The 19057-nt window shown below is 38.1% G+C and overlaps 1 protein-coding gene and 1 long non-coding RNA gene across 3 annotated transcripts in view; one reads left to right on the top strand and one right to left on the bottom strand.

The window, feature by feature from the left end:
* GTF2A1 (general transcription factor IIA, 1, 19/37kDa) overlaps positions 1-13236 on the bottom strand; it is a 42249-nt gene extending 29013 nt beyond the window's left edge. The window contains exon 1 of one of the 2 annotated variants that reach the window (XM_008574297.1): positions 12704-13236. In XM_008574297.1, the coding sequence (XP_008572519.1) occupies positions 12704-12835 (132 nt within the window). In that variant the 5' untranslated portion in view covers positions 12836-13236. Of the gene's footprint in view, positions 1-9089; positions 9188-12703 lie in introns of those variants that run through there. The other variant, XM_008574298.1, reaches the window with a different exon arrangement.
* Positions 13237-13790: 554 nt separating this feature from the next.
* Positions 13791-19057, top strand: part of LOC103591783 — a 19819-nt gene continuing 14552 nt past the window's right edge. The window contains exons 1-2 of the long non-coding RNA XR_550612.1: positions 13791-14837; positions 18620-18748. This is a non-coding gene — a long non-coding RNA (uncharacterized LOC103591783). The remainder of the gene's footprint in view (positions 14838-18619; positions 18749-19057) is intronic.

The raw sequence follows: 19057 nt of genomic DNA, 5'->3' as shown, positions 1-19057 counted from the left end.
AAATCAAACCTCATTTTTGCCACTTTGGAGTACTGAAAAATTTTTTATTTCTTTTTATCTCCTCCTTTCTATGATAATTCCTTAGTTATCAGATATTATTTAGCAAAGGGTTTCATATAAGCAATTTTTTTAGTAATCAAAGACTGTCCTTTGTAATACCAAAACCATTATTAAACTACTTTTACGAAATTCATTCCTTAATACAAAACTTTTTGCCTCTTAAATAACATATACAGAACATAAATTCATCTTTTCTTGATTACAACAATGAGAAACACAAAGGCAATCCTAGGGTTAGAAAGACCCAACTTTGTATCTGTCCAATCCCACACAAAAGGAAAAACAAACAGCAGTGCCTGATAGTCTTAAGAGTTTTTCCTAACCCTCCACACTTCTTGATAATTCCCTCCTTTTCCCAGTAATCCCAAGGATTGATGATCCTTTTCTGTTTAGCCACTTTTCTTTTCTCATTTCACCCTAGGATAGATTCTGTGATGAATAAAAATCAGAAGTGGACAAAAAGAAGAAAAGAAAATATTTGCAACTCTTTCATCCTTTTCCCTAACACATTTCCCCTCTACCAAGTTACTTTAGTGTTCAATCTAGAGCCTCAACCATATAAGAAAGTGTCCAAGGAAGTCACAAACTGTTCCTTGAAAATACAATGAAACTTAATTCAGTCATTTTGCAAACAAGGATCTACACATACTTACTTTGTTTTCTTCTCCAGAATCTGTTCTTCGGACATTGCCTAAATCACCTGATGCTTTTATCAGATTCCTCAAGAACCTCCCTTTGCCATACTTACAGACTTTTTATAATCTCCTGACCCCTCTAACCATTCTAGAAATTCTAGATTTCTGTCTACATGCTAATAACAATTCCAGCACATCCCTAATGGCTTACTGAAAAAGTAAACAAAGATCAACTTCCCAATACAAACATCCCCCTAGCAGGCCCAGCATTCAGACTTACCTTAAGTCTATTCTCACAGAGAAAGTAACAATATCCATCTAATGGGTTGTGAGGATTAAACAACATATCCATGTGAAACACTTACCAGAGTCTAGCAAAAAGTCAGTAATCAATAAATGTTATTATTATTATTGGTGTTGGTATTAATTGTATAATAAAGCATTACAACAGAAGTCAAGAAACCAATTAGTCCTGGCTTGGCCACTAATGTGACCAAATCATTTATCTTTCTTAGATATTTTCCTCATCTAAAAAAAGAGGCAAATTGCATTAGATTAATTCTAACACTCTTCCAGCTGATAAATCTAAGTCTCTGCAAATCCCAGACTAAAAATAGCTAGCTTCTTTCTGTGGTAACACAGCATTACTTTTTGAGAGCCCAAGTTATGCCTGGTTCATCTCTATAAAGTGGGCACTTAACATAGCACACCACCAAAATAGGCACTTACATGTTGAATGAAACACATTCTGACTAATGTGTTATTACATATAGTAAGGCTCGCAAACACTGAGCTATCACTCAAACCTTCTACATATCTTTCCCTTCTCCAGAACAAAACAAAGCTTAGTATCTTGTGAGCCAAAAATCAAGGTGAAAAAGTACTATTAATTCATGCTTTAAGAAAGTTTTTTTTTTTTTTTGTCTTTTGTCTTTTTTCCGTGTCCGGCAATGGATCGCAACCCTCAGTGTTGCCCCCGTACCGGACCGGGGACCGGCAACGGGATTGCAACCCTCCGTGTTGCTCCCGCACCCCGCTCAGCCAGTGAGCGGGAACCGGTCCGTATGTGGGATCCGAACCCTCGGACGGGAGCGCCGCCGCGCTTCCCAAGCAGCGCACTATCCAGTGCGCCACCGGGCCGGCCCTAAGAAAGTTTTTTAAACCGTAATTTTCAAATTTAATGTTTCACTTTTATCACCTCCAATTGGTCTACTCATTGCAATCTGAAACCATCACTTTAATGCAGCTTCCATAATGATGGCAAATATTAATGTATACATATTATGTGCAGCTAAGTGCTAGATACCACAACTCACCTAACCTACCAAGTCAACGACCTACAGGTAAAAATCTACCCCAACATCCCATCATTCATTATTGTCAATTTCCCTTCCAGAGCATAACTCCAATCTATTACTACTATTATTACCCTAGTCCTTTCCTCCCACCAGTACCGCAAAGTGTGGTGATGTAGTACATTGAGCTCATTGAGCTTTGCACATCAATCATGCTCTCTACAAATAATTATTGAAGATCTCTAATACGAGAGTACTTCAAAAAGTTCATGGAAAAATGGAATTAAAAGATAATATGAATCTTTCCATGAACTTTTTGAAGACCTCTCAAATGCCACACACTATTGCAGGCATGGAGAAGATAGTGAACAATCCTTGTCCTCACACAGCCTACATTACAGTGGAAACTTATCCTTTCAATCTATCCTCTATAAATCAGAAGTCCTCAAAATGTGGTTCCGGAGCCAACATCAGCATCACCTGGGAACGTATTAAAATGCTAATTCTTTAAAAAAAAAAAAAAAAAAAAAAAGAATTGAAAAAAAAAATTTTAAAGCTAATTCTTGGGCTGGCCTGTTAGCTCAGTTGGTTAGAGCGTGGTGCTGATAACACCAAGGTCCATGGTTTGATCCCTTATCTGCCAGCCATCAAAAAGCTTAATTATCAGGTCCCAACCAGACCTACTGAATCAGCAGCTCTGGGAGTGAGCAGCAATCTATTTAAACAAGCTGTCCAGGTTATTCAGTACATGCTAAAGTGAGAACGGTTACTTTAAAAACCTAAATCAATGCTTTCCAAACTGAGGATCACAGCCATTATTGGGTCACAAAAAGTCAACTTGGAATTTTTTTGTAAATGAAATTGAACTAAAAAGAAAATGTCAGACTGTATTGCACAGAGTCAGAACTGTCTTGCAAATTTTTGTTTCAGTTATACATACACATTCATGAATATTTAATCAAAATGTTAAATACTATTATCTCTTAAGTAGGATCCTAGTCAAATAGTTTGGGATACACTGTTTTACACTGTTACCAAAGTGAATTTTCTAAAATTTCCTTTGCTTAAAAACTGAACCCAGGCTGGCAGATGAGCTCAGTTGGTTACAGCAAGGTGTTATAACACCAAGGTCAAGGGGAGAAGATTTTTCAACACAGAAACTGTACCTTAAATACTACCACTAATTTTACATAAGGATTATTATACCACCTTTTCTGAAGGGTTCAGTGCATACCTGGCAAAATAATCCCATTTGTCTACATCAATGCCATTTCTTTTATTAGCCACTATTTCATAAAGGAAGCTTTTCTCTGTAGAACGTCCTTTATATGGCCACTGGAAGACAAAAAAATCCATTGAAAGTTTTAGGATAGGCACCAAATCTATTTCAAAGCAAAGCAAAGCAAAGCAAAGCAAAACACAACACTGAACTCATGGCAAATTGTAATATGTAGATATCTATCTAACAACCTGGAATACTTACGTACAAAAGAAGATTCCTAGGTCCCATTCCATTATCCCTATCAAGTCAGACTCTCTGGAGCAGATTCCTCCAAAACTGCACTTTAGCACCCCAGATAACCCTTCTCACTCTAAAGACCAAGCTCCTTAACATGGCATATGTTGCCAAATGCCAACTGCTACTATAACTTGCACTCTATTTTCTAACAGTACCAAACTACTTGCAGTTCCCTGAATACAGCATATATAACTTTAGTAGACTATTCCTTACAATCAGCAGTCTTCGCTCACAATTCCCAAAACAAGGCAAATGTCAAAGTCAAACAGCCTCAAAGAAAAGCAATCACTCATTGCCTCTATACATTAGAGACATTTCTATTTTTGTACCTATCACACTAATTATTACCTTCTCAATTAAAGTATGAACTCCTTCAGGGTAGAGACTGTCTTATTCAGGATCTAACAAATGACTAAGAACATACCAGCCATTATTTACAATATTAATTACAAAGAAGAAAGGGGAAACTACTGTTTTCTAGAACAGCATTTCTCTATGAGTAGTTTCCCTTTTCTTCTTTGAATAAGGATGCTACTGACATTTTAGGCGGGACAATTCTTTACTGTACAGGACAGGCCCACAGGAAATGTGCAGGAAATGCAACATTCCTGGCTCCTGCCTACTAAATGCCAAAGGTGTCCACTAGTCATCATGACACGTGAACACGGCCCCACACATTTCCAACAGCTTTGGGGGACTTAGAGTGGTCCACTGAGAATCTGTATTTACCAGGTACCATAATACTGGTCTAGGTAAGGTGAGAAACACAAAAACAGTACTGTCCAAGTACTTAATACTAAGCTTATAATATCAAATAAGGTAAAGTTCAAATTAATTGAGTATTTACAGTTTCTCTCCAATTTCAATTTTATTTATCAAATGTTCTATTTTTAAAATACCAACTGTTCAAAATAAAACAATGTAACACTGTTTGGCAACAGTAATCATACTAATACTACTAAATAATGGAATAATGAATTGTTATTTATATATTTATTTTGCTTGAAAAATAGGAAAAACTCTTTTTCCTTTTCATTTTTACAGTACTCCCTGTTCTCCAATAAGTAGCTATTATTTACAGCAGTCCCACTTCAGCAATCTTTGCCAGGTCTCTGAGATTAGACATAGAGAAAATTCATCTTCTGTTCACAAAATGATTCAGCTGCACATTTGTGTATCATGTTAACTAGACTAACAGATAAAATTTATTGAGTTCTGTGTATTTTCTAAGTACATTACATGTACAGATTTGTTTTTCATAAAAATCCTACAGGATAGCCATTATTATTATCTCATTTTTACAGAAAAAGAACCTGAGGAATAGGAAGTTAGGTAACTTACTGAAAATCATCAACTAATAGCATGCAGAACTGGGATATAACCCAGACTGACTCTAGTGGCCCAGTCCAGGATGGACTCTGAGAGCCAATGTCTCTTCATTTTGTGCCCTATGCACCTTGCTTGCCTCATCCTAATCCCAGCCCTAGTCCAGGCTCCTAGACTCTCAACCGTACCACTGCTATGAGAGCAGGCAAGTAACCTTCAAAACCATCTCAGGTACTCCCCATCATAAAAGCAAGATCTAGTCACAACTCTGGTACCTTCCTTCTTACTGGCAAGTATTGTATATGTCACATGGAGATGAAAGGCCTATGTTCACATCTCTACCACTTACTAGCTAAGTGACCTTGTCAAAGCAAATTATGAGTCTACTTTCTGATCTATAAAATGTGATGAAAGAGACCTACTGTTCCCTGCAGTATGCTGGACTAGAAATTCTGAAGAATTCTCCTATTTTCACAAAACATCCAACTTCTAGATAAAATATATAACTAATTACATTTCTGGGCTCCCAAGAAATGATGCTGGAGAAAAGTTTTTCCTAAGAGCAAATGAAGTAGAATAATAGACCATTATTCAACTTATGGTCCAAGTATTTATTTATATATATTTAGAACAGTGGCTCTCAACTGGGGGTGATTTTGCCTCCCAGGGACATTTGGCTATGTCTTAAGACATTTTTGGTCACAACTGAGGATTGCTACTGGCATCTGGTGGGCAGAGGCCAGTTATGCTGCTAACATCCTACAATGGAAAGAACAGTCCCTGCAACAAAGAATTACCCAGTCCAAAATGTTAATTGTGTCAAAGCTGAGAAATCTGAACTAGAGGGAGATAAACAGAGTTTCAGATTTATTTCCAATTGAGAAAACTTTTCCCACTTTGTTTTATTTAAAAGAAAGGCCATGTGTTGTTTCTCCCACAGTACTTACTGTTCAGATATGGGTAGGTTTGATAATCTAGAAATCAGGATGATTTATCACTCACCTTGAAGAGAATTTCTACCGTCATTCCCACCCACAGTCATTCACCACTCCAAAATACATTTTACATTCAAATAAAGATATACTGAAAACCAGAAATATATTTTATGTGTTTTTTCTTCCTCCCATAGTTCACACATTAAAGTAGGCCCAAGGGTTCAAAAAATACCCTCAAGAATTTGGTTTAAATTTTATCATCTCCCTCTCTGCATTATCTAGTCAAACCTCAATCATATGTACTCTCACACTCATCTTAATTCATAATCTAATTTACCAGGCTATCCTTTACAGCTTTATGTGTTTGACAAAACTCTGTGTAATAGCCAAAAAAGGGGGCAGGGGATACAGAGAATGACAAAGTACTTCATAAACCATAAAATATTAAATTCATGTTAGTTTTACTAGCAAGAATGTCTAAATCCATGCAGTCCAATACAGTAGCCACACGTAGTGATTTAAGTCTTAATTAATTAAAATTAACAAAAATTCCTCAGTTCCACTAACCACATTTCAAGTACTTCACATGTGCCTAGTGGCTACCATATTGGACAGCACGAATGCAGAACATTTTTATCACCACAAAAAGTTCTACTGGACAGTGCTGCATGTCCAGTTATTAAATCTAGGGCACAATATGGAAATTCTAATGATATCCTGAAATATAGTGCAGAGAATTAAAATAACAAACTCATTTTAGTCTAACAGTTTCATTTTTAACTCCAATTACAACTCAGGATAGAAGACCATGCCCCACTTAAAGACAACAAAAACATTAAGGTATTTTGTTCACTTAGATTCTGGAGCCACATTTGTTAACTATAACTATTTCACATAAACATTTACTGAATGCCAACCACACATGCCAGGCATCATAATTGAGTAAGTCAGACTTTCTGTCATTTAAAACTAACCATTAAACTAAAAATCACTGCATGATCTATAAAATACACACGTATACTAAAAAAGTCAAATGTAATGAAAATGCAGGTGGAGGTATTTCGTCTCAAAAACAGCTCATTCTCTTTGGAGAGAATGTCTTGCCTCTACTAGGACCAGCAGGAAAAATCAATTCTCCAGATTTTCACTGTGAAAAGCAAGAAGAGATAATGAATAACCTAGACTGACCACTGGTTTGACCTACGATAAATGCTTAAAGTCTTTAGGACTGGTTTTCTACACCTGAAAATGTTGTATCTTCTACATAAGGTCACAAAACTACAAAGACAACCATTATTAAAGCGTAAAAAAATTGCAAAACACTTGTTCTACATAACACTAAGGAATCAAAGTAACCTTGTTCTCTTATTTTTCATATCCCTAAAATACTTTCTGCTGTTTAAGCAGGTTGTATTATTGTTCTTCCAACTAATGTCTCAGAGTTGGCATTCTTTCATTTGTATTTTTAGATACCTACCTTTCACTATCAACCTTTACATTTTTCTCAAGGTTAATAAATATTTCCTTGTTTCACTTTAACTATATATTTTTTTCTTTCCTCACATGGATAGATTCTTATTGAAAACTAAAGAAGTTGCCCACAGATGCCTAACACACTAAGAAATATTTCATCACCACAATAAAGGTGATATTTCTTTATTTAAAATAATGAGTTACTAAGTTGCAGCCTCATGGATATATGAAACCACAACAAATGCTCCTTAGCATTTATTAACTGTGATTACTTATTTGTACATAGTTCTAAAGAAGCTCAATACCCAATTTCCAAACCAGCAGTTCTAAAACTTTTGATCTCAGCACCCAATAAAAGGTACTTTTTCACAAATGACTAAGGACATCAAAGAGCTTTTGTGTATGTAGAATTATATCCATCAATACTTAACAGTAACAGAAATTATAACAAAGATTATTTAAATGTTCACTAATTTATTTAGAAATAATAAAGTATCTATTACATGTTAACATAAATAACATTTTTATGAAAATAACAATATTTTTCCCATATAAAATTGAGTGAGAATGAGAAATCACTTAAAGGAAAATAGCTGGATTCTCATGCCTGCCTCCATAATCACTTTGTTGTTTTGCTGTATATGAAGAAAATCTGCTCTCCTACAGTTAAGAAAGAAAAAGGATTTTTAAGTGATGGTTTCTTAAAAGTGAGCTGCAATGTAGAATCTGAAACCATATACCAATGAACTTTTCATACTATTAAAGTCCATTAATTTAGCTTGCACTCAGAATGGATTTTCCAAAATTATGTTATTAGTCATTTGGAAAATACAAGTTCAGTGAGTTATGCAGACCTTTAGTATGTTAACACAACTCATTATAGAATATCAAACAACTGAATTTCTTAATATCAACACTGAGCATACATCTTTTTACTATTCAGTTCTTAAGAATGGAAAGCATGCATAAAGCACTTCTGCTGCATATGAACAACTGTCTCAAGGAAAAGCACTAGTGTGTTTAGAGTTGTGAGTTGAACTAGTCACTTTTCTCACAGAACATGACTGTTACTTGAAAGAATGACAAACTGTGATTTTTCAGACTTGGGCATTTAGCCAACCTTGTGGAACCCCTGAAAGAATCTCTGGGGAAAAGTCCAGGAGTCCACATACTATACTTTGAGAACCATTAGGGTAAAAGTATTCCACAATTTCATGAATCATCATGTCACCAAGAAAACACAATTGCTAATAAAATATATCTAAATATTTCTGCTTAAATCCAAGAGACAAAAAATTAGCTCACAGAGTAAAATACATTATAAACCTAAACTCTGGCCCACATGAAGGATATTACTCAAGAATCTAAAATTCTTTTATCAAGCATTTTTTTCATCCCGACCTACCTCTTAAACACATTTTAGAATACAATTACATTAAGACCGCAAAAAAAGGGACAAAAACACTGTTACAGACATGTCAGATAATTAGACCATAAAACGCAGAATTTTAACTGTCCAGTAATAATAGCTAATGTTACTGCCAGGCATTGTGCTAAGCATTTTATATGGTTATTACATCTAATCCTCAAATAACCCTACAAGGTAAGTGCTATCAATTCCTATCTGAATTGACTGAAATATAAAAGTTGCTTGCCTACGGTCAGAAGAAGAATGGATGGTACAGTTGAGATTTAAATCAAACATCCTTCACTAACTCCTTCAACAAAGTCAAATGTTCATACTATGTAAAAATTATAGATTCATTTCTGGCTAAAACAATTTTTTTTTTTTGGTGTGTGTGGTGGGGGGAGAGTAGTATTTTTAAAAAAAGAAAGATAAACTCACCGTTTTTAGTTCCATCAGGACTTGTTCATCTACTCCATCATCCAGAAAGATGTCTCTCACATCATTAATAACATCTTCAATCACAGATCTGTATAATTTAGGCTTTAAAGAAAAATAAAAAAGACTGTTGAAAAAGACTGTCTTTCACAGGTTAAAATGTATAATGGGTTTTCACAAATTTAAAACAAACTAGTCATTTTGCCAACTAAAACTTATTTTAGAATATGACTTTGAAGATATGTCCATCCTAATAAAGACCATTTGCCATTATTAAACTGGATTTGATCACTGCTTATTTTAATAGAAATTTTAAGCCTGTTTAATGCAATTCATTAACAGAACATCCTTATGCATACAAGGTCCATTCAATTCCCAGTTATAATTTCCTGGGCTAGCCTGTTAGCTTGGTTGGTTAAGAGTTTGGTGCTGACAACATCAAAGTCCAGGGTTCAATTCCTGTACCATCCAGCCATCAAAAAAATAAGTAAATAAAAATAATTTCCCACGTTGTTGTCAAAATACTTAATGTGATATGCAATAATAGCTCTATGGGTTACTTATGTCTGATTCCTATTATTCTGTATTTCATTTGACCCCTGTTACAGCTCATAACCTCACCACTCAGTCTTAGGCTTCAAAGAACTTTATGTCCGGCAGTCACTTGTCTGGTAATAAGCCACATGCAATGTAATGAGTATTCAAATTTAAAAACCACCTAATTTCTGTTTTTGTGTCCTAATCTGAACTTTCAAGCTTTACCATTAAATTGTTCATATACCCACGATAACAGATCTCAAGGTCCCAGAGGAACAAGGTACACTGATCTTTCCCAGGATTTCTCTCCTACTATGGCCCGAGTGATGCTATGGAACAGAAACATGAACACTCTCAATGTTTATTTTATTAATTACTATTACTATTATTATTGTTGGTATTACTTGAGGTGGGGGGCAGTGGAATAGCTGGCTTCTACAAGGTTGCCAGAAGGATAAAATGAGTAAAATGAGAATAGATGTGAAAGCACTTTCAGCAAACTAGATGTTGTTTTGGTGTTTCTGAAGTCAATTACCCTAAAATCTTTTGCTTGGATATCCAGACATTTACACATACATATATGCTTTCTTCTGGTACTTTCTTATTAATGAGTCATTTTGCTTTGGGGCCTCAGTAAACCCAAAACTTCACCATTTAATGGATTCACTGCATTACAGTTGAAGGAAAAAGGGAAATGTGTATTCCTCACGAATACATAAAGAATTTAGCAGAATTATTCACAATTTTAAAAGCCTTACACTACTGATGTTTTTGAAAGTATACGAGAACATAGGCACTTATCTGAAGTAGGAATTCCTAAATCATTAATTTAAATTCTAAACCTAGGGTAAAATATTCGTTTTGACTAAATACAATGTAATTTAAATATGTCCTGATTTTTAAAAGACAGATATTCCAAACTTAAAAAACTGGTAAGTTAGGGGGGCCGTCACTAGCATTATTAACTGAGGAAAAGGTTCCTTTCAAAAGTGTTAGTTCCCGTATGCAAAGAGGAAAAATAAATTGAATTAAATTTTATATTGGATACCATGTTAATATCCAGTGCAGTAAAATTCTACTTAGAATTTTAACTTTTTAATACCCAGTTTGCAGCAGGTTTCTTCACTCTCATTACTTAACAATTCCCCTACACATAAATGTACCGCAGACATAAAATCCTATACTAAAGCTTTAGGCACCTACCTACAAGTATTTCTTTGAAAAGCTTCGTGTCTTTGGTATTTGTTACAGGTAAACACACATTGAAATATTAGGAGCTATATTTCCAACAAATTTCCTGAATACTTGGACAAAACACTACCAAAACCAAGTTCTCTGCAGCTAACACTTAATGTAAAAAGCATTTTTTAAATTCTCGACAATAATACACACACCTTCCAATACAAGAAAAACGATCAGACTATCTGATCTTAAAATTCTCTTTAAAAAAATAAAAATTTAAAAGTAAAATAAAAAGAAGAGACAGCAATTCGGATATATCTTCCCCTAGCAAATAAGGAAGGCAAATCCTAGCTGGCTACCTCAAAACAAAAACTTGGGGCTCTGAGAGTGGCTCCCGTAGGGTAAGAAATTACAGCCTAAAAAAAAAGACCTAGAAACAAATAGGGCTCTGCACGAGCCTGCCTCTCGCCTCGGGAGCACGTACCTCCCAGCCCCGCTCTCAGCAGCTCTCACTATTTAAAGCCGGATCTGGTGTTTAAATGGAGAGGCGGTGACGTAGGCCTGAAAAGCACCTTCCCATCCTGGCAGAGTCTATATTAGAGAGCGGCAATGGCTCTATATAAACAGGGCAGCCAAAGGGAGGAGGACCACAAGGCTCAGGGACTGAAAAGCAGGGTAAGCGGCCGCAGCCATGATGGGTCGACCCGAGTCGCCAACGGTACGGTGTCGGGCAGCCGCGGGCTTGTCTGCGGCATTCGGGACCGGGCAAAAACGTGTTTTATTGTCAAAACCGAAATAAGAGGGTTGGGTGGACTAGTGATCACATTGCGTTGGTGACTGACAAGGTTATTTATGTGACTGCTTTTGCAAACCTACGTAATCGCAAGTAACCAAAAAGGGGCAAACGAGAAGTAGACAAAGTCCAAGGCGAAAGCGGGGCACTTTGACCACTGTAATTATGTGACTGCTTTTGCAAACCTACGTAATCGCAAGTAACCAAAAAGGGGCAAACGAGAAGAAGTAGACAAAGTCCAAGGCGAAAGCGGGGCACTTTGACCACTGTAAGATTTTTTTGGTTTGTTTTGGTGCTTTTGCTGATCGAAGATAACGCTGGGGGTTTTGCTTCCCCTTCGCCATTTTACCCATTCGGAAGGAACTGAGATAAGTGCTTTTCAACCTTCGTCCATTTTTAAAAAAAAAAACAAAAAAACGTAAAATGGCCCCAGTGAGGGCTCCCAAAGCACAACCACCAGAAAGACCCCAAGAACCCCCCAATATAACCATTAACCTTCCACTGCAGTGAAGTGGATCATGCTGGGTCTCAGGGATTCGCCCGACTCCCCAGACACCGTTTTTGTTCCGAGGCCGCATTATAAACCTAAACTCTGGCCCACATGAAGGATATTACTCAAGAATCTAAAATTCTTTTATCAAGCATTTTTTTCATCCCGACCTACCTCTTAAACACATTTTAGAATACAATTACATTAAGACCGCAAAAAAAGGGACAAAAACACTGTTACAGACATGTCAGATAATTAGACCATAAAACGCAGAATTTTAACTGTCCAGTAATAATAGCTAATGTTACTGCCAGGCATTGTGCTAAGCATTTTATATGGTTATTACATCTAATCCTCAAATAACCCTACAAGGTAAGTGCTATCAATTCCTATCTGAATTGACTGAAATATAAAAGTTGCTTGCCTACGGTCAGAAGAAGAATGGATGGTACAGTTGAGATTTAAATCAAACATCCTTCACTAACTCCTTCAACAAAGTCAAATGTTCATACTATGTAAAAATTATAGATTCATTTCTGGCTAAAACAATTTTTTTTTTTTGGTGTGTGTGGTGGGGGGAGAGTAGTATTTTTAAAAAAAGAAAGATAAACTCACCGTTTTTAGTTCCATCAGGACTTGTTCATCTACTCCATCATCCAGAAAGATGTCTCTCACATCATTAATAACATCTTCAATCACAGATCTGTATAGTTTAGGCATGGTGTTTGTATTTGCCAAGTTCGCCATTTCCACACACAACACAAACAAGAGGGGGGCAACCCCGAGAAAACAAGATAAAAACAAAACCAAAAAAAACAAAACCAAAGTAAAACACCTGGAGGGTGACCCGAGTCACCGCACGACTGGGGGAAAAATTTAAACAAAATCGATCCTGAAGGAGGAGGAGGGAGCGGTGAGGGAGGAGGGGGCAGTCCTCCCGGAGCTAAAAACCTCGAGAATCGCCTTAAAAAAAAAAAAGCCACGACCCTTCAGGGGTCTGGGGGGCGTTGCCCGCTCCCCACCCCGCGCCAAGGAGGGAAACCACCCCCGGTGGCCGCCCCCCGCGCCGCCGCTGCCGCCACCGGCTGCAGCTCCAGCCGTCCGGTCCGCCCGCTTCTCCCCTTTATATAGCGAGCCAACAAGCTGCGCGAGCTGCCGCCACCGCCGCCGCCGCGGACAGACAGGGTGGAGGGGGAGGGAGGGGCGGAAAGGGCGGGCCAGAGGTGGGCGGGGCTGAGCGCGAGACACCGCGAGAACCGCGTGCGCAGGCGCGCCGGGGCGGAGGCCGCCGCGAGTCGCGTCATCACGCGCAGTGGAGGGTGCTGCGTGGGCGGTGCCCGGGCACTGGAGTAGCGAGTTCCGACCTCCGCCTCTCCAAGTATCGCGTGATCACGTGATTGGCACCCAGGCGGAAGTCTCCGCAGCCCTGTGGGATGAAGAACTTGTAAAGCGTTGCTGGAAAAGGCGCGAGTGGTAGTGGCACTCCAGTCCAAAGCTATCTCGGACCGCCTCCCGCCAGGCGTTTCCGCGCCGTCCGGCGCTGGAGGGACTAGGAAATATGGAAGGGGCCGTGGTAACTGCCTCGCTAGGAATGGCCGCGAAGAAGGGCCGGTCACGTGGCACGGCTTCCGGCCCGGCCCGTGGCGCGCTCGGACTCAGGGCACAGTTTTAAATGCGGAGTCATCTTTTGATTCGTGAGTTGAGTCTGAGTGTGAGCTTTGCGGCGTGAGGCGCGGACGCAGTGGGTGGGCCTTTCGGTAGCCGGTTTGTGTACGTGCTTCTAAAGGGATGAAAGCTGATTTGGGCCCACTGTTAACATTCGAGAATTAGTTACCCCTGAAGCCACCTGAGCAGCTGGTCTCCAGATTGAGTCTGGCTATTAAGCGTCTGGACTTTTAAGTTTCTCAGAGGTTCGGCTGCTACTAGACCACGTACTTTAAATGAGTTCTCACAGGGGTGGAAATGCCTAAAAGCAAAACGAAACACTAACCACTAGATATGAAACCACGAGAACTTTCCTTTTTAAAAAAAAAAATAGTGCCAAAGTACTGGTGACTCCACGTGGCCAGCGTACAGTGACTAATCGTACTGAAATGTATGCCCTTGACCCACCGACTCACGAAGCCTCCCTCCGTGATAGAGCAGGCAGAAAATGTCTGTGTCTTGGGGTGCAATTCAATAGGCGTTTGACCTGCTCCGCCCAAGCAAATCCTGCCTTTTTAATCAACATTTCAAGCAGAACAGAGAATGCTCTGTTTAGAAGGCAGAACTCACAGTACCTAATATTCTTGTCCCTAGGAATTTTGAGAGAAATGGAATCTAGTCTGGACCATAAGGGAATTTATCCTGAAAAGGCAGAAAGAACAGAATGTCAAAGTTCTATGCGGGTGAAACCGGATTTGAGGAATATCAAAGGCATCCTACCAGAGGAAAAGATGCCACCTGCCAGGACCGGAAGGAAGGGATTCGAGAAAGCACAGGACGTTATTACTCAGAAAATGGAAGATTTTGAATAGGGTTGTGAATGGGTGTAGAGAATATCCGTTAACCTTGAGATTTTTTTTCACTTCAACTGCAATCTCCTTTTAACAGTTGCTTCGCAGTTCCCTGCACAGCTGCCCGGTATTGGGCCCTTAAAGAGAAGTTCACAGGAAATCAGTGTTCTTGTTATATTTTATAAAATTATGATGCCATCAACATTTGTAATTCAGTTAATGTTCAGGTGACAGTTATCCTAACATCATACATGGTAAGCTTCACTGCACATTATTTTAAGGGGACTTCTTGTTCCCTCTTTGTATGCATACATACTCCCAACTGTTTGCACGTAGAATCCCTCACCTTCCACCTACTTTTCTTTCCTACCACTTGTATTCGTAACTAAATGGGCGGGTGTTAAGAGTAAGACCACTGCAGACAGGACATGAAAGAGAATCTATGAGATTTGCTCTCCATGGAATTAATCATCTCTAACGGGATTGGTGAGATATATATACTCCTATGGGTCTGACTTGTGAAATAATAGAATACAGTTATTGGATAAAAAAGGCAGAAAACAGTCCTGGTCTTCTTAAGACCTTCAGACTCCCTGGAGGATCTGTTTGAGTTGGCCTCTCTACACCTTCTAAATTGCGACAGTGCCTAAGCTCTTGATTAATATTTACCCGGGTCTCTTCCCTTCTTCACCTCTGTGCCTGGCACCCGAGTAGCTGTCATGGAGTCCATTCCAATTTATTGGTTTTTTGCATTCCCTCATTTAGTTGTTATGTGCCTTCGATCACAAAATATGTGTTCCAGCCTGTTTAGTTTCAGAAAGAGCGATTTTCTGATCATGCACCAGAATTGTGGGCCTGAATATTTGGAAGCTACAGCCCTTTAATTCACAAAGCTGAAAATTTGTGAGCAGAAAACCACTCCCATATAAGTTGTCTTTAAATTGGTTTTTTCCTCTGAACTTTTTATTCTTTGTGCCCTAAACCTTAGATAACTTTTCTAGTTTTAAAGTTCAGTGTACCGTAGGAAACTTATACTGGATATCCGAATTGTTAACTCATACTTTGTAACAGCGATGTACTTAGAAAGAAAGATACATAATAGTGCTTTCTTTCCTTTGTGATGAATGTTCTTTTTTATTTTTAACTAAAAATGTTTTGTATTGGAGGATAAAAGTTTACTTCTTTCTTTTCATATTAATATGCTGCCCAAACTGTATAACTGCAAAGCAGGAGAAGAAAAGAAAAATCAGTGCATAGATTTTGTTACACCATAAACAAAACACCAGACCTTAAATGTTCAAACACTTACATGTTTTGCTGTCCAAATGACAATTTTTTCAACAATGCGATGAAAGAAGAAAGTCTAAAAAGACTTAGTATGGAAATTGGCTTCAACTAAAATCTCATGACTTTCCTTCAGCCACCACTTTCTTAAATAATAAAGAGAAGGAAGGGAAGGAAGGAGAAAAGAAAAAAGAGAAGAAAGAGCAAGCTAATTTTTTGGCATATTTAGGCATCACACAGCCTTTATATGCTCAGTAGTATGGTATTGAGTACCTATGGAGGATATGAAAGTGAAGAGGAAAGATCTTGGGCCGGCCCGGTGGCGCACTGGATAGTGCGCCGCTTGGGAAGCGCGGCGGCGCTCCCGTCCGAGGGTTAGGATCCCGTATGCAGACCGGTTCCCGCTCACTGGCTGAGCGAGGCGCGGGAGCAACACCGAGGCTTGCGATCCCGTTGCCGGTCCCCGGTCCGTAACGGGGGCAACACTGAGGGTTGCGATCCGTTGCCGGACACGGAAAAAAGACAAAAGACAAAAAAAACAAAAAACAAAAAAAACTTATATCTCAAGCTTAATAATCCTAATGAAAGTGCCTATTGTAAAGTGTAGTGCATAATTACACCATTCTTCATTTAAATTATTAAAAACACTGGTGAATTTCAGTCCTACCAAAAACTTATATTCAGATTTCACCTGTTTTTAAGGCTTTACCAAAAAGAAAAAAAATAACTACCATCTTCCACATGCACTAATTTTTAGTGTGGTGGGTATAAGATGAACCTTTTGACCATATAAATTACTTCTATAGTGCGAGGAAATTTTTTAAAGTCTTTTTTTAGTGTTTTCTTCCTGTTCTAATTTACATAGTTTGAAACTGCTACTCCATGTCTTAGAACACCAACTAGCTTGCCATTATTTTCTGTATACCAAAAGATAAGCCAGCTTGTGGTGGCTTAGCAAAAATAAGTTAACATAGTGAATTAACTTACTGTAAAGTTTTGTTATAATCAGGCTTGACTCTGCCACTAATTTACTGTGACCTTCTGCCATAACTAATTTGATTTGTATCAGTAAGAGGAAATAACCACCACCTACGATTGTTAGGAAAACCAAAGGTGCTAGAAAGTGCTTTGACAAGTATTTGGTGGATGTTTTTATTATTAATGGTAAGAGTATAACAGCTACATCAATATCATCAAAGCAGGGAGAAAGTCTTTTTAATTTGTAAAACACTACCATTAGATTTAAATGATAATACCAATGGTCATTGGTTAATTTCTCCAAAGAAAGTTTGGCCAAATTTTGATACCTTAAGTGGTGGTTTCACAGCATCATTTTTGTAAGTACAATAATGATATGCTGTCATGCGATGTGACTCTTTAAGCTGAATGCTGATTTACTGGCTGGAATTCATCAACTTGCTTAGTTATATATGTGCCTTACTGTATCTAGCAAAAATTGTATATGAATTTGCCATTGACCCAGCAATGCCAATTCCAGGACTCTGTCCCACAGATATAGTTGCAAAAATATAAAAAAGATGTATGTCCAGTACTATTCATTGTGGGACTGCTTATAACACCAAAAGGAAAAAAAAAAAGGCTACATTTTAAATAAGGGGATTATATGTTCATGTCCCACAGGTCCATATAAGTTTAGTTGAATAGACTGTGGTACATGCACACAGTGAAATACTTTGCAGCTGTAACAAGGAATATTAGACCACTGTGGAATGATCTTCAGGATATAGTGTTAAGTGGTTAGTAGACCACTATGGAATGATCTTCAGGATATAATGTTAAATGAAAAGAGCAAGGCAGACAGAAGTGTTCTTTGTATGCCACCATTTAAGAAAAGAGGAAATACAAAAATGTGTATAATACACTTGCTTACATTTTAAAAAAGAAAATGGGCTGGCTGGTTAGCTCAGTTAGTTAGAGCATGGTGCTGGTAACACCATGGTTCAGGGTTCAGATCACTGTACCCACCAGCTGCAAACTAAATAAATACATACATACATATATAAATGTTTAAAAAAGAAAAGATAAGCTATAATTTAAAAAGAAAGATTGCCTATAAGGACAGGGAGAGAATAGTGAGGAGAAGACAGGAAAAGAAGCTAGATATATTTAAATATACTCTATTTTTTAAAATTTGACTCTGGAAACATAAATATTTTACTTAGTTATTAAAAAGAAAAAAACTTTGAAAAACAATTCCCCGAACTAAAAGTGAAGCAACCCAGCCTATCCAGATATTTCATAACACACAGAGAGAAACTTTTTCAAGTGAGTTTAAAACAAAGTAAGTTCACTGTATATCTGTTGTGGGATATCTCTAAGGACAAAAAGAAATGTCAAGAAAAAAATTTTTTTTATTTTTTTTTGTCTTTTTTCCGTGTCTGGCAACGGATCGCAACCCTCAGTGTTGCCCCTGCACCGGACCGGGGACCGGCAACGGGATCGCAAGCCTCGGCGTTGCTCCCGCGCCTCGCTCAGCCAGTGAGCGGGAGCCGGTCCGTATGTGGGATCCAAACCCTCGGACGGGAGGCGCCGCCGCGCTTCCCAAGCGGCGCACTATCCAGTGCGCCACCGGGCCGGCCCGTCAAGAAAAATTTTTAACTGCTCTCAGAATTTGCATTGCTGGTGGTAATCTTTGTATATATGTTCTGGTATTTTTTATGTGAAATGTGGAGGAATGAATATGAATATATTATGTTCTAATTACATAATCCTAATCATTCTTGAGAAACAGGCCTTCAATGGATTGTATGATGCTTGCCCACATTGGTGAGGATGATCTTCTTTCCTCGGTCTACTGATTCAAATGCTAATCTCTTGTCAACGTGTGGAAAAGGAAATACAGATATAAAATTATAAAAGGGTAAGTGAAAATTCTGTGGAACTGAATTTTAATTAGAAGTATCATGATGAATTTTGTCTTAAATTTTTTGTCCCAGTTTTGAAGAGAACTAGAAGCAATGACAAGCCAGTAGCAGTGAATACACCTGGTACATAGATTATTGTATTTCAGGATCAGTGCTCTGTGAGGAAATGTCTGATTCTGATTCCAGCCAAAGAGCAGGAAATGTCTTTTTCTTTTTTTTTTTTTTTTTTTTTTTTCAGCTGTCATCACAGGGGGAACGGAACCATTGACCTTGGGGTTAAAAGGCCACACTATTTTCTTTAAAAA

Source organism: Galeopterus variegatus, unplaced genomic scaffold (genome assembly GCF_000696425.1).
Source record: "Galeopterus variegatus unplaced genomic scaffold, G_variegatus-3.0.2 Scaffold1029, whole genome shotgun sequence".
NCBI lineage: Eukaryota > Metazoa > Chordata > Mammalia > Dermoptera > Cynocephalidae > Galeopterus > Galeopterus variegatus.
Note: the sequence above shows the minus strand (reverse complement) of the source record. Positions and strands in the feature narration are given on the sequence as shown.